This window comes from Cydia amplana, chromosome 11 (genome assembly GCF_948474715.1).
Source record: "Cydia amplana chromosome 11, ilCydAmpl1.1, whole genome shotgun sequence".
NCBI lineage: Eukaryota > Metazoa > Arthropoda > Insecta > Lepidoptera > Tortricidae > Cydia > Cydia amplana.
Window position 1 is genome coordinate 4,012,250 of NC_086079.1, and position 12,653 is coordinate 4,024,902.

Sequence of the window (12,653 nt, forward strand, 5' to 3'; positions counted from 1 at the left end):
GCCTAATTTATAGTTTACTAGCGTCCCGCCCCGGCTTCGCACGGGTAGAACCTAAATAAATTATGTACTTACACTTAAACCTTCCTTAAGAAACACTCTATTGATAGGTGAAAACCGCATGGAAATCCGTTCAGCAGTTTCTGAGTTTATCGCGAACAAACAGACAGACGCGGCGAGAGACTTTGTTTTATAAGGTAGCAATTTATTTAAAAGGCTTGTGTTTATTCAACAATGTAAGTAGTTTAACCGATTTACATGCAGATACTTAGATTATTCTATCCAATTTCAGGTCCAGGCTCCTTAAAACCAGCTGTTTTCAAGCCTAAAACTCTAGAGAAACTGTCCCTTTCCGTCCTGGGTCCCGGCAATATGCTCATGGTAAATTGGACCAAGTATAGCTACTCACACGTTTCCAAATTAGCCACACATCATGAAGTCGATTTCGACAAGAAGACGGTTGTTCTACTACCCGGATATTTGGACTCGATTAATTACCCTACGATGAGAACTATGGGAACCATTTATAAAGAGTTGGGGTATAATGTTCTGTTGGTGGACTACTTCGAGCTTACGGCACAACATTTTCCTATGTAAGTATTTAATATTGCCGTTAGCACAATTGAATTAAAATATTTGTCAATAATTATTACGAATAGAAAAAAAAGGTAAGGAAAAAAAGTTCACTGAATATTTAATGTGACGAAATTGGCGGACCTATAGAGAAAAGTTTTTGTCCCCTATTTTTTTTTTGAAATATTTATGACATTTTGATTATATATTATTTACTAATATTATTGGTTCTCTGGTTGAGGTCCCTGACTACTACCAAACCAGCACAATAGGGTACTATACTGCATTTAAAATAAATTATTTCACACCATGAATGAAATAAAGCACCAGATAATTAATAGAAAAACATAGATAGCAGTTACTTTTAAACACAAGTTCTATTTAATAAATCGGATAGAAATATAAAAAAAGGTAGGTGAGTTGACCGTAACGTCACGATGTAATGTTTCATATAAATGCCATATTAGCAAATCAAAAAAGTTTCAAAAAGAAACTGATTTGACTAGTACGAGAATACCCTATTATCAGCCCGCTATACATTATTTTTATCATGTAATATAGGACCCTTTTTTATCTGTTTCAGTGCGGCGCGCCTTATCAGACCCGTCGGCAGACACGTAGCCGAAATGCTGGTAACTTTGAAAAACCACGGCTTAGACCCAAAAAAATTGGAAATAACTGGAGTCAGCCTCGGCGGAGCGGCCACAGGCTTCGTAGCCAAGCATTACCAACAATTAACCGGCCAAAACATCTCCTCAATCACCGCAATGGACCCTTCTGGCCCTTGCTTCAGGCATCTAGGACCTAAAGACAGACTAGACGCCTCTGATGCAGATTTCGTCCTTCAAATCGCAACGAATATGGACGGTTTTGGCATAGCATCACCTGCTGGACACGTGACTGTCTTTGTCAACGGAGGGGAGTACCAACCTGGAGACATTTGGTCATTGCCATGCCTTGTCATTTGCAGTCATCTGAGGTCATATTTCATTTGGCTCTCAGCTTTGATGAACCCAGGAATATTTATAGCTATACAGTGTGATTCTGTGCAGCAAGCTAGAGATGGAGACTGCTATGAACGGCATCCAAGAGTCACGAACACCGTGGACTTATTTACAGATAGAAGTAAACCGGGCATATACTATTTGCATACATATAACAGGTACCCGTACGGTTTGGGGAAAAGAGGGTTGAAGAGGAAATATAATGAAATCACCAAGCACCTAAACTGGCTTAACCGTGATGATGTGTTGAAGGTTTAATAAGTTTATTGGGATTAAGTAATCATTATTTGTTACATTGTTCAAATATATAAGCGTCAATTTAGGGATGATGACACATGTTGAATTTTAGAACAAAATCTAGTAAAATAGGTAGCAAATGAGCAATTTATCACAATATATTTATATTGTAGGTATTAAAAAAATATATGGAAATAAAACAAAAATACAGCACCTGAAAGTTACAAAACTTTAGTTTTTTTTAACTTTCAAAAACGGAATAAGTAAGGATACCATTCGATTCCTCACATTTTATCCAAAAAAAGATTGTATTGCAACTATACATAAACGCAATATTTCACCCACAAAAATGCAATTTTCTTGTTTTGTTCATACTTTAAGATGCGCTCTCAGTGACCTTGACGTCACGTTCACATAGCGATTTGTTTGGGGCGTTTCGCGAGTGAAATACGACTGTCGGACTTTGACTATCATTTCTGACTTTTGTATTGCTTTTTTTAATGCAATGGGTCCCATATAGACATTTGATCCTAAAAATAAACCTGATTGATTGATACCATAAATGAAAATGTGTCATCTAGCCTATTATGCGTAGTTTTTGTTAGTAGCATTTCACGGTTATGTACGCTGCTGCGTGTCTTAGATCTCTAAGATTTGTGTGACCATTAATAATATTATAATACTACCATACACACAAAATGTTTTGTTTCGTTGGCCAAATGACTTATTACATTTATTGTTCTTAGCAACTATGTACATATTTGAAATATGTGTTAGAAATAGGGCAGATTTGATTTGAGTGACAATGTAATATTTATGCGGGTGACATTAATGCTGTTACAGTTAAGTATAAATGATAAACTCTAATTTTCTGGTAGGTATAACGTTTTTTACCATTAGGAAGAACTTACCTTCGTTTGCCTTTATCATATATACTTACTTGGTGAAGCAGATCTTGTCAGTAGAAAAAGGCGGCAAATTTGAAAAATGTAGGCGCGTAGGATATATATCGTCCCATAGAAAATGTGAATTTCGCGCCTTTCGTTACTGACAAGTTTTGCTTGACCAGCTATATGTAACTAATTTTTCTCTACCTGAGATACAGGATTTTCCTAGTTCAGGTAGAGGTACTTTATAAGATATTCTTAACCTAATGTTAAATGTTCTACGTTTTACTGAATAAAGATTTATTATTTTATTTATTTATCAATCACTTTTTACGTAATAAACTGGCTCCACCCGAACCACATAATAAAATTTATTAGTTCTGTACCTAGTACTATTATTTAAGATTCACTCTCTAACAAAACGCGTCTATTACGACAGATATGACCGCTAGGTGGTACAAGCGCGAGCAGAAGCCCGTTTCTCAAAAGCTTGTAACTTGTAATACAAGTGGTCCCTTCTAATTGGCCCCTGGCGTCCGTTCCGTAGCGGTGTGCGGCAAACTACTATGGCTAGACACCCAAAATTGGTGTGGCGACTTGTAGCGACTAGCGACTAGCGACTAGCGACACGACGAAATCGCAGAGTGAGCCACGCCAGCTCGATTGAGATTGTTCAATCAATAGATTTCACCTTCCTTCCATGTTTTCACCTTTTCCACTCGGTTGTGAGTTTTTTAAAACAAAGTAGCGAATATACTTTTATAGGGTTTAGGTTATTCTAGGCCTAATTTCATTTAAATAAATCCGGGAATATTACTTTGAAACGCTAAAAGACAAGCAGATTTACTTTTTAATTTATAATGTAATATGTAGTTTTTACACCCTAAAAAAATATAATGAGCCAAAGAACATCCTATACATTTTAAATACATTCCCGTACATCTATGCAATGTGTTCAAATTATGCACATATAAGAGCAGTGAACCCGTATTAGACGTAATGTTATCAGTATCACACTTATACTAACCTGAATTCAACAAATAGGTAAATAAAAGCAAGAACATAGGTTGATAAAAAAGTATTGAACAACGTGGTCCTTGTATAAAATTGGAAGCTAATAAAATAAAAGATAATGTTAGTGGATAAATTATCAACAGTGACGTATTTGTCCGTGTTTTCAATTGTTTTCGTAGTGGCAGTGGCAGTTGAATATAATAGGACGGATGAAGGATACACTTTGGGCAATCCCTCAGACTGTAAGTTAATTTTTATTTCAAAATGCATTAACGTTAATCTGTTAGGGTTCTGCTCACGGAGACGAAGTTTGGTTATACTAACTAACATTATTTTCTCCCTGTAGACATAATTAAATGACAAATAGGTAAGCTTACTTATTTCCAGGGGTCGGACAAAAAGTGCGGATGACGTCAAACCACTTATAGGATGATTTCAAATAGTATTTTTGATTTTCATAAACAATTATCACTTATCATTTATCAACCTCTTTATTAAACGATATCGCCACTTGAAATGAGTAAGTACGTTTTTGACTGACACATTGTCAATCAGATGAACAATAAATTGACTTCGTTATTGTTTAGCTATTGTATCTTCACGATTATATTTAGCTAAAATTTATATTTACTAATGTATAAGAAAACGCTCTAAAATGTCATCTTTACTCGAATATTGTGGCAAGTTTCGTGAAATTTATTTTATTCACTACATCACCCTACCACCTGTATTATTAATTCCATGGATTTATTTACGATTATTTTGTTACTTCATTAATACTACTTTGTTACTACATGTCACACGAAAGTGACTCAAACATCATCCTGTGTGCAAGATTACGTCATTTTTACGTCATCCGCACTTTTTGTCCGAACCCTGCTTATTTCTCTATGCTGTAGACATGTAGGCATTTTTCGTGACAATTTTTTTTTTACTTGCATAAATATTTTAGGGACTTATCGCTATAAAGTCATATTTTCTGATTGAATTTTTATCTGCATAAAGGATAGGTACTCCGTTTCAATTAACCTGTGTAGGGTTTGCAATCCGGATCCGGAATGTATGAAATTATCCGGATCTGGATCCGGATCCTCGGATCTTTCCAAACATTTCGGATGTTAACCATACGGGTGACAACTCTTGTTTTTAGGGTTCCGTACCCAAAGGGTAAAAACGGGACCCTATTACTAAGACTCCGCTGTCCGTCCGTCCGTCCGTCTGTCACCAGGCTGTATCTCACGAACCGTGATAGCTAGACAGTTGAAATTTTCACAGATGATGTATTTCTGTTGCCGCTATAACAACAAATACTAAAAACAGAATAAAATAAAGATTTAAGTGGGGCTCCCACACAACAAACGTGATTTTTGACCGAAGTTAAGCAACGTCGGGCGGAGTCAGTACTTGGATGGGTGACCGTTTTTTTGGCTTGTTTTTTTGCTTGTTTTGCTCTATTTTTTGTTGATGGTGCGGAACCCTCCGTGCGCAAGTCCGACTCGCACTTGGCCGGTTTTATTTAATTTACTTGCTGCCCTTCTTTGCGAATACATTAAAAGGCAGGTTCGCCCGTACCTACTCGTACCATTGCGAGGACCTGCCCAAAACCACTAAACAGACACCGCAATCCACTACCAATACCACTCTTATTGAAACAAAAAGCAAACGGCGGTTTGACTCAAATCAATGATTCTAATATTTTAAAAAATAACCTAAAAAATTCTTACAATCCACAGGTCAAGACACGAGGAACCCAGCTAAAATCAAGCCGGAAAGTTTAAAAAAGCTCTACCTAGTACTTGTTGGTGAAGGCGGTCCACTTAGTGGAAACTGGTCCATGTACAACTATTATAGAGTAAAGGAAATGGCCAGCCACCAAGACTTTGATATCACGAAGAAAACCTTCCTGTACATAGGAGGGTATTGGGATTCTACCATGTGGGGGCTTGGTCTGACATTGGGGAATATTTACAAGCAATTGGGATATAATGTGCTTCTTTTGGACACCGTGTATTTTACGACCACGTATTTTATTGAGTGAGTATACCTACTATAAAGAGAAATTGAAATTGTAATTTTTTATAGAGAATCCAAAAATAATATTCATTATTTTTGATGTTGAGAAATCTAAACTCTATACAACGTCGTGCAGTTTCCATAGAAATTGCAGTCGGGTTGCAGTCCGTCTGCATTGCCCTTTAGGCCTAGTTTCGTTTCGACTCTGGGTTGGAATATCAATGGGAGTGGCTTTCATAAAAACTAGTGACTACGCCAATCCTTGGGATTAGTTGCCAAGGGCAAGGGTATGCCAAGCTGCAGTAGTAACGTTGCAAAAATAATGCTGCTGCAGTCACCATCCGAATGTCACCTTAATACTTGTTCATAATTCCATTAAACTCAAAAATATATAAATATGCCTGTGTGAGTATTTTGTTTACTAAAATTGATTATTACTGTTAATTTCCAGCTCTGCCCGCCTGATGCGCGAAGTCGGCAAGCACGGGGCCGAAATGCTAGCAACTCTAACCTCGCTTGGACTCGACCCTACCACCCTGGAGATAGCCGGCCTCAGTCTAGGAGCGCAGACCATGAGCTTCGTAGCTAAAAACTACAGGAGGATAACCAGGCAAAATGTCTCCATGCTCGTTGGCATGGACACTGGTGGACCCTGCTTCAGATATCTAGGACCGGATGACAGATTAGATGCGTCCGACGCTGATTTTGTCCTGGCCATCATCACGAACAGCGAAGGTTTCGGACTAGGTACACCCGTTGGACACGCGTCGTTTTACGTCAATGGAGGGGAGTGGCAGCCAGGGGAAATCTCTTGGTTGCCATGCGATGTCATGTGCAGTCATCTGAGAGCATATTTTCTTTGGATAGCAGCTCTGGTAAACCCTGGTAAACTGATCGCTGTACAATGTGATACTGTGGCACAAGCGAAAGATGGTGATTGCTATGACAAGAAGCCACTAGTGACAAATACAATGGATTTGGCTATCGATAAAAGTAAACCAGGTATATATTATTTGCGAACGTCCAATAGGTATCCGTTTGGTTTGGGGAAGAACGGGTTAAAGAAGAAAGGAAAATCCGTCTCATATTTTTGGAACATCTAAATGTTTGTACTGAAGACAGATAAGTTAGCCAATTTATTGACAATAGATATTTTAATGTAGTGGAAATGTGATCACAGATCGCTGTCGTAATTGTTGAACCAGTTCTATATTAACGCGAATTGTTTAAATATAAAAGTGTAAAATGATTTTTATTTGCGAAACCCTAAAATTTAGATCCATTATTATGAATCAGAGGCTAGCAGAAGAAAAGGTTCACGCAATTTTTGCATATGCTTAAATTAAGTAATATAATAAAATAGGTAATACAATCTGAAAAAATACAATAATTCATAGGTAAATAAATACCTATATAAACAAATCCATGTTAAAATAATAAACTCAAACATAATCTGAAATACTTGTCAAAACAAGACTTCATCAGAGAAATTGAAATAAGATATACAAAATTAGAAATATCGTCACGTCACCTTCAAGAAGTTGCAAATGCAAATATTTCTTTTCCAATAATTTTACATTGAATAGGTACATTATTAAAAAGAAATATAAGGTGTAATTTTTACTTTCCTCGTGCATTTCAAATAAAATAAAATAAAACAAGAAATAACTACTTAGTCCGTTCATAGTAACGCTTCGTGCTTAAGAGCAGACATCTCTTTGCCACTCAACTGAAAATACTTGTAGAAAATAAGGGAATTTAAAACTTATCATTATCAAAAACCACAATCTGTAAAACGATTACTTTAAACAAATGAAATCAGAATAGTGTATTATTAAAACTACAATAAAATCAGAACAGAAGGAAAACCAAAGAGATGAAGAAGAGAGAAATTTTGTTGACAGTTACATATTTGACAGTGTATATTTGTGTTTCTGGAGCAGTGGAAACTAACATAACTGGCGAAGGATTTGTCCAAGGATTAATTCCAGACTGTAAGTGTATTAAATACTATTACCTATAAGTATGCTAACACTAGATACTAATTAAAACAGGCTAAGGATAAAAATCTAATGAACTAATATACTCACATATATCCAAGAAAAAATATTACCTATATAAAGGATATTAAATTTGAGCATGAATATTCAATTCAAATCCATACTAATATTATAAATGCGAAAGTGTGTCTGTCTGTCTGCCTCTTCACGCTTAAACTGCTGAACCGATTTAGTTGGAATTTGATATGGAGATGGTTTGAGTCCCGGGGAAGGACATAGGGTAGTTTTTTCCCAGATATTGCCTTCTAAGGGGGTGAAAAGGGGGGTGGAAGTTTGTATGGGGAATCGTTAAAAAGCAGATTGGGTAAAAATAAGCTACCCAAATTACTAACTCCACGCAGACGAAGTCGCGGGCAAAAGCTAGTCATTTATAAATGTTTAAGTATGTACTTACACATTAATAAATGATTTGAATTGAATATGATGACTGATTTGATGATTTATTGTTGAATTTTCAATAATTTATTGGTTATATTTTTAGTCAACATTTTAGAGGATTTTTCCTTGAAACCATCATGTTATTTGATCTAAACGATATATAGTATATAGACCATCAACCTAGTAAGCCCTATGCACACCGCGTTTTTTTTTACGCACCGTCGACGTGGGTTTGGATTGATACCTACACACTGAAAACTGTTGAACGAAGTCTTGGTGTTAAGGTTTAGTTACGAATTTTTTAAAGTTGTCAGTGTGGACGATGCTTTCAAATATTATATAGATACCTAACGGACAATCCTTGTGCACTTGTGCAGGTCCAGGCTCTTGGCTACCATCCAGAATAAAACCAGAAAGCTTGAAAAACCTCCACCTATCAGTTCTGAGCCACGGAAACATACTTAGCGCCAAATGGCCTAAATACAACTACTACCGCGTGAAAGAGATAGTTCGTAACCCTGATTTTAATGTCAAAAACAAGACTATGCTTTATGTCGGAGGTTACTGGGACTCGGGGACTTGGGGTGTGGGAAGACTATTGGGTCTTCTGTATAAGCAGATGGATTATAATGTGCTTCTTTTGGAGACGCTGTATTTCACGACGACGACTTTTGAGAAGTAAGTATGCTAAAGGTGACATCCAAATCTTTTTGGAGTTTTGCGAAGGTATTTCTTTATGCCTTACAAAAATATACTCTGTACAAAGAGAACAAGTATTAGTTATTAATACCTATGAAACTACTACCTAAACTAATACTACTTTTACTAATAAAAACATAGAAATCCCATCTAACATAATCCAGACAAAGAACATTTTATACAGATATATATGCGATGTATATGTAGATGTATATGAGATGTAGAGGTATATCAGATGAATGATGTATATGCGAGGTAGCTTCAATGAATAGTTCCATTCGATGTCCGAAATTGACGATTTATTTTCAGTTTTATTATACATGTATATCTCTGTAAACGCTACATGCCTTTTTTCTTTCGCAAGAAACTATGTATAAGTAATATAAGTATATATATTTGTAAGCACAAAAGCCGTAAATATTTATACAAGCATGCAATACGTTAATGTGAAATATTGTTACAGAGCTTCACGCTTAATGCGTCCAGTTGGAAAACACGCTGCTGAGATGCTAGCAGCCCTCACTAAGCTTGGTATGGACCCTAAAAATCTGACCATATGCGGCATCAGCCTCGGCGGACAAACCATAAGCTACATAGCCAAGAACTTCCGGAGTATCACTGGTCAAAACGTCTCCACTCTCGTTGCACTCGACCCTGGTGGTCCATGCTTTAGATATCTCGGACCGAAGCAGAGATTAGACCCCTCGGACGCTGATTTTGTCATTGCTATCATCACAAACAGCGAAGGATTCGGGATAGGTATTCCAGTTGGAACAATCTCAATCTACGTCAATGGAGGCGAGTGGCAACCGGGGGAAATATCGTTCATACCCTGCACGATTCCGTGCAGCCATATGAGATCTTATTTTGTCTGGGTGTCTGCATTGATGAACCCTCATCGCTTCATTGCCGTGCGGTGTGAATCTGTGGCGCAGGCGAGATTGGGAGATTGCTATGATACAAAGCCTTTGGTAACGAATACTTTAGATATATATTTAGATAAAAGTAAGCCTGGTATTTATTATCTGGCGACCAGCAACAGGTGGCCGTATTCTTTGGGTAAGAGAGGTTTGAGAAAGAGGAGTAACGATACTTTTAACCCGTATTTCACATTAGATTAAATAAATCAGACTTGATTATTATAATAATTATGTAATTGATATATCTACCTAATAAAAATTTAACTTTCCGAAAAGTAATGTCATATTCCTATTTCATTCCGCATTACAAAAAAAAAAATTGAATAAACGTCTCCTTTTTAGGGTTCCGTAGCCAAATGGCAAAAAATGGAACCCTTATGGATTCGTCATGTCTGTCTGTCTGTCTGTCCGTGTAAGTCACAGGCACTTTTTTCCGAAACTATAAGAACTATACTGTTGAAACTTGGTAAGTAGATGTATTCTGTGAACCGCATTAAGATTTTTACACAAACTTAGAAAAAAGAAACCGGCCAAGTGCGAGTCGGACTCGCGCACGGAGGGTTCCGCACCATCAACAAAAAATAGAGCAAAACAAGCAAAAAAACGGTCACCCATCCAAGTACTGACCCCGCCCGACGGTTACATATCAGAATACCGAAAACTGATTTACCTAATGTTGAATCACCTATGCTTGATTCACCTATTTTTAAATTACCTATTGATAATTTTACCTAAACATTGACTGATAGATAGATAGATAGATAGATTTATTTATTTCATAATACAGATTACATTATAAATTGCAGGCATGTCAATCTACAAGAATTCATATTATGATCGTCAAAACAAGGATGTCACCAGAATATAATCAATAAAATATTAAATTAAAAAAAAAAATAATTACAGAATGATAAGATTTTAAAATAATGTCAAGATAGTATCTCCTGTGACCTAAGTTTATAATACCTAAGCTCAAATAACCTAATGGACGAAACACCTAATGCACGATATACCTAATGCACGTTTAACCTACTGCACGTTTCACCTAAAGCCGATATACCGAATGCACGTTTCACCTAAAGCTATTATACCTAATGCACGAATCACCTAAAGCTGATATACCTAATGAACGATGTACCTAAACTTGATTTACCTAATGGACGAAATACCTACAACTGTTAAACCTGTCGAACAAAATACCTAAAGTTGATATACCCCCTGAACGAATTATTTATTGTCGATATCCCTAATGCACGGAATACCTAAAGTCTAAATACCTAGCACCAAATTCATATAATTTTGCCGAATGAGCAAGTGGCAACTCCACCCAATAAGTCGTATGATTTCCCAACCTTATAGTAGAAACTGTTTGTTTGGATACGACTTAAAAATACACTTTTAGAAACGCTACGTTTTAGGTAGTAGAATGATTTCGTAAGTCTATTATAAAACACAAAAACTTAATTTTTGTAAGTTAACATCATGACGATGAAACTAAAGTCGGTTTTGGCACTGTTTCGTCGCAGTTAACCTAACACGCTCCTCCTCGCTTTGCTCGTCATCGCACCTATCTATAGTAAGCCAATGGAATGATTTGGCTAAAAAAAGTATACCAAATGTTCTATGTCTAATAATATTCTACTAAACAATAATTATATTTTTGATTTTGATTTTAGGTATTTCGTTCATTAAGTGCATCGACTTCAGGTATTTCGTGCATTAGGTATACCGACTTTAGGTAATTCGTGCAGTGGGTATGTTAATTTTAGGTAATTCGATCATTAGGTATACCGACTTTAAGTATTTCGTGCATTTGGTATATCAACATTAGGTGTTTCGTGTATTAGGTATATTAGCTTTAGGTATTTCGTGTAATAGGAAAATCGGTTTTAGGTATTTCGAGCATTAGGTGTTTCAACATTAGGTAAATCGACCATAGGTATTCTGAGCTTAGGCAAACCAATTGTAGGTGAAACGTGCAATAGGTAATTCGTTCATTAGGTGTTATGAGCTTAGGTTAATTGATCTTTAGATTCAACATTAGGTAATTCGATTTTCGGTATTCTGATATGTAACCCGCCCGACGTTGCTTAACTTCGGTCAAAAATCACGTTTGTTGTATGGGAGCCCCACTTAAATCTTTATTTTATTCTATTTTTAGTATTTGTTGTTATAGCGGCAACAGAAATACATCATCTGTGAAAATTTCAACTGTCTAGCTATCACGGTTCGTGAGATACAGCCCGGTGACAGGCGGACGGACGGACGGACGGATGGACGGACGGACGGACGGACAGCGGAATCTTAGTAATAGGGTCCCGTTTTTACCCTTTGGGTACGGAACCCTAAAAATCAATAAAATTTGGGGGTTCCCCATACTTAAAGTCTATTTTTTTATTCGGTAGACTAAAATGACATTTCATAGTATGAAATGCCATTTTATGTTCATACTATGAAATGTCATTTTAGTCTACCGAAGGCTCGTTTATTAATATAATAACTAACTATAAAAAAAAACCGAATAAAAAAATAGACTTTAGAACTGAAACTAAAAAAAACTTATATCATTTTTTCCTAAACTGAATAGTTTGCGCGAGAGACACTTCCAAAGTGGTAAAATGTGTGTGTGTGTGTGTGTGTCCCCCTGTAACTTCTAAAATAAGAGAATGATAAAACTAAAAAAAAATATATGATGTACATTACCATGCAAACTTCCATCGAAAATTGGTTTGAACGAGATCTAGTAAGTAGTAAGTAGTTTTTTTTTAATACGTCATATATCCCCTAAATACGGAACCCATCATGGGCGAGTCCGACTCGCACTTGGCCGCTTTTTTCAGATTAATCAATCATAGCGCCTGTGACTTCATA

The 12,653-nt window shown here is 36.4% G+C and overlaps 3 protein-coding genes across 3 annotated transcripts; all 3 read left to right on the forward strand.

Annotated features, from left to right (window-relative positions):
* The first annotated feature begins 269 nt into the window (after window positions 1-269).
* On the forward strand, window positions 270-1,854 carry LOC134652164 (phospholipase A1 member A-like). The gene is made up of 2 exons (XM_063507325.1): window positions 270-590; window positions 1,154-1,854. Exons 1-2 carry the CDS (start codon window positions 370-372, stop codon window positions 1,830-1,832), a joined length of 900 nt encoding a protein of 299 aa, XP_063363395.1. The 5' UTR covers window positions 270-369; the 3' UTR covers window positions 1,833-1,854.
* Window positions 1,855-3,139: 1,285 nt separating this feature from the next.
* On the forward strand, window positions 3,140-6,845 carry LOC134652302 (phospholipase A1 member A-like). The gene is made up of 3 exons (XM_063507475.1): window positions 3,140-3,197; window positions 5,446-5,746; window positions 6,177-6,845. Exons 1-3 carry the CDS (start codon window positions 3,140-3,142, stop codon window positions 6,826-6,828), a joined length of 1,011 nt encoding a protein of 336 aa, XP_063363545.1. The 3' UTR covers window positions 6,829-6,845.
* Window positions 6,846-7,573: 728 nt separating this feature from the next.
* On the forward strand, window positions 7,574-9,983 carry LOC134652304 (phospholipase A1 member A-like). Its single transcript, XM_063507476.1, has 3 exons — window positions 7,574-7,719; window positions 8,541-8,841; window positions 9,326-9,983. The coding sequence occupies exons 1-3, from the start codon at window positions 7,602-7,604 to the stop codon at window positions 9,981-9,983; spliced, it is 1,077 nt and encodes a 358-aa protein (XP_063363546.1). The 5' UTR covers window positions 7,574-7,601.
* The last annotated feature ends 2,670 nt before the right edge of the window (window positions 9,984-12,653 follow it).

Excerpts from the sequence above, each read along its gene's own strand:
- LOC134652164 (XM_063507325.1), top strand. The coding sequence starts at position 370 with ATGCTCATGGTAAATTGGACCAAGTATAGCTACTCACACGTTTCCAAA. Across the intron at positions 591-1,153 it reads ACGGCACAACATTTTCCTAT|TGCGGCGCGCCTTATCAGAC; the intron begins GTAAGTATTTAA and ends TATCTGTTTCAG.
- LOC134652302 (XM_063507475.1), top strand. The coding sequence starts at position 3,140 with ATGACCGCTAGGTGGTACAAGCGCGAGCAGAAGCCCGTTTCTCAAAAG. Across the intron at positions 3,198-5,445 it reads TTCTCAAAAGCTTGTAACTT|GTCAAGACACGAGGAACCCA; the intron begins GTAATACAAGTG and ends TACAATCCACAG. Across the intron at positions 5,747-6,176 it reads ACGACCACGTATTTTATTGA|CTCTGCCCGCCTGATGCGCG; the intron begins GTGAGTATACCT and ends GTTAATTTCCAG.
- LOC134652304 (XM_063507476.1), top strand. The coding sequence starts at position 7,602 with ATGAAGAAGAGAGAAATTTTGTTGACAGTTACATATTTGACAGTGTAT. Across the intron at positions 7,720-8,540 it reads CCAAGGATTAATTCCAGACT|GTCCAGGCTCTTGGCTACCA; the intron begins GTAAGTGTATTA and ends GCACTTGTGCAG. Across the intron at positions 8,842-9,325 it reads ACGACGACGACTTTTGAGAA|AGCTTCACGCTTAATGCGTC; the intron begins GTAAGTATGCTA and ends ATATTGTTACAG.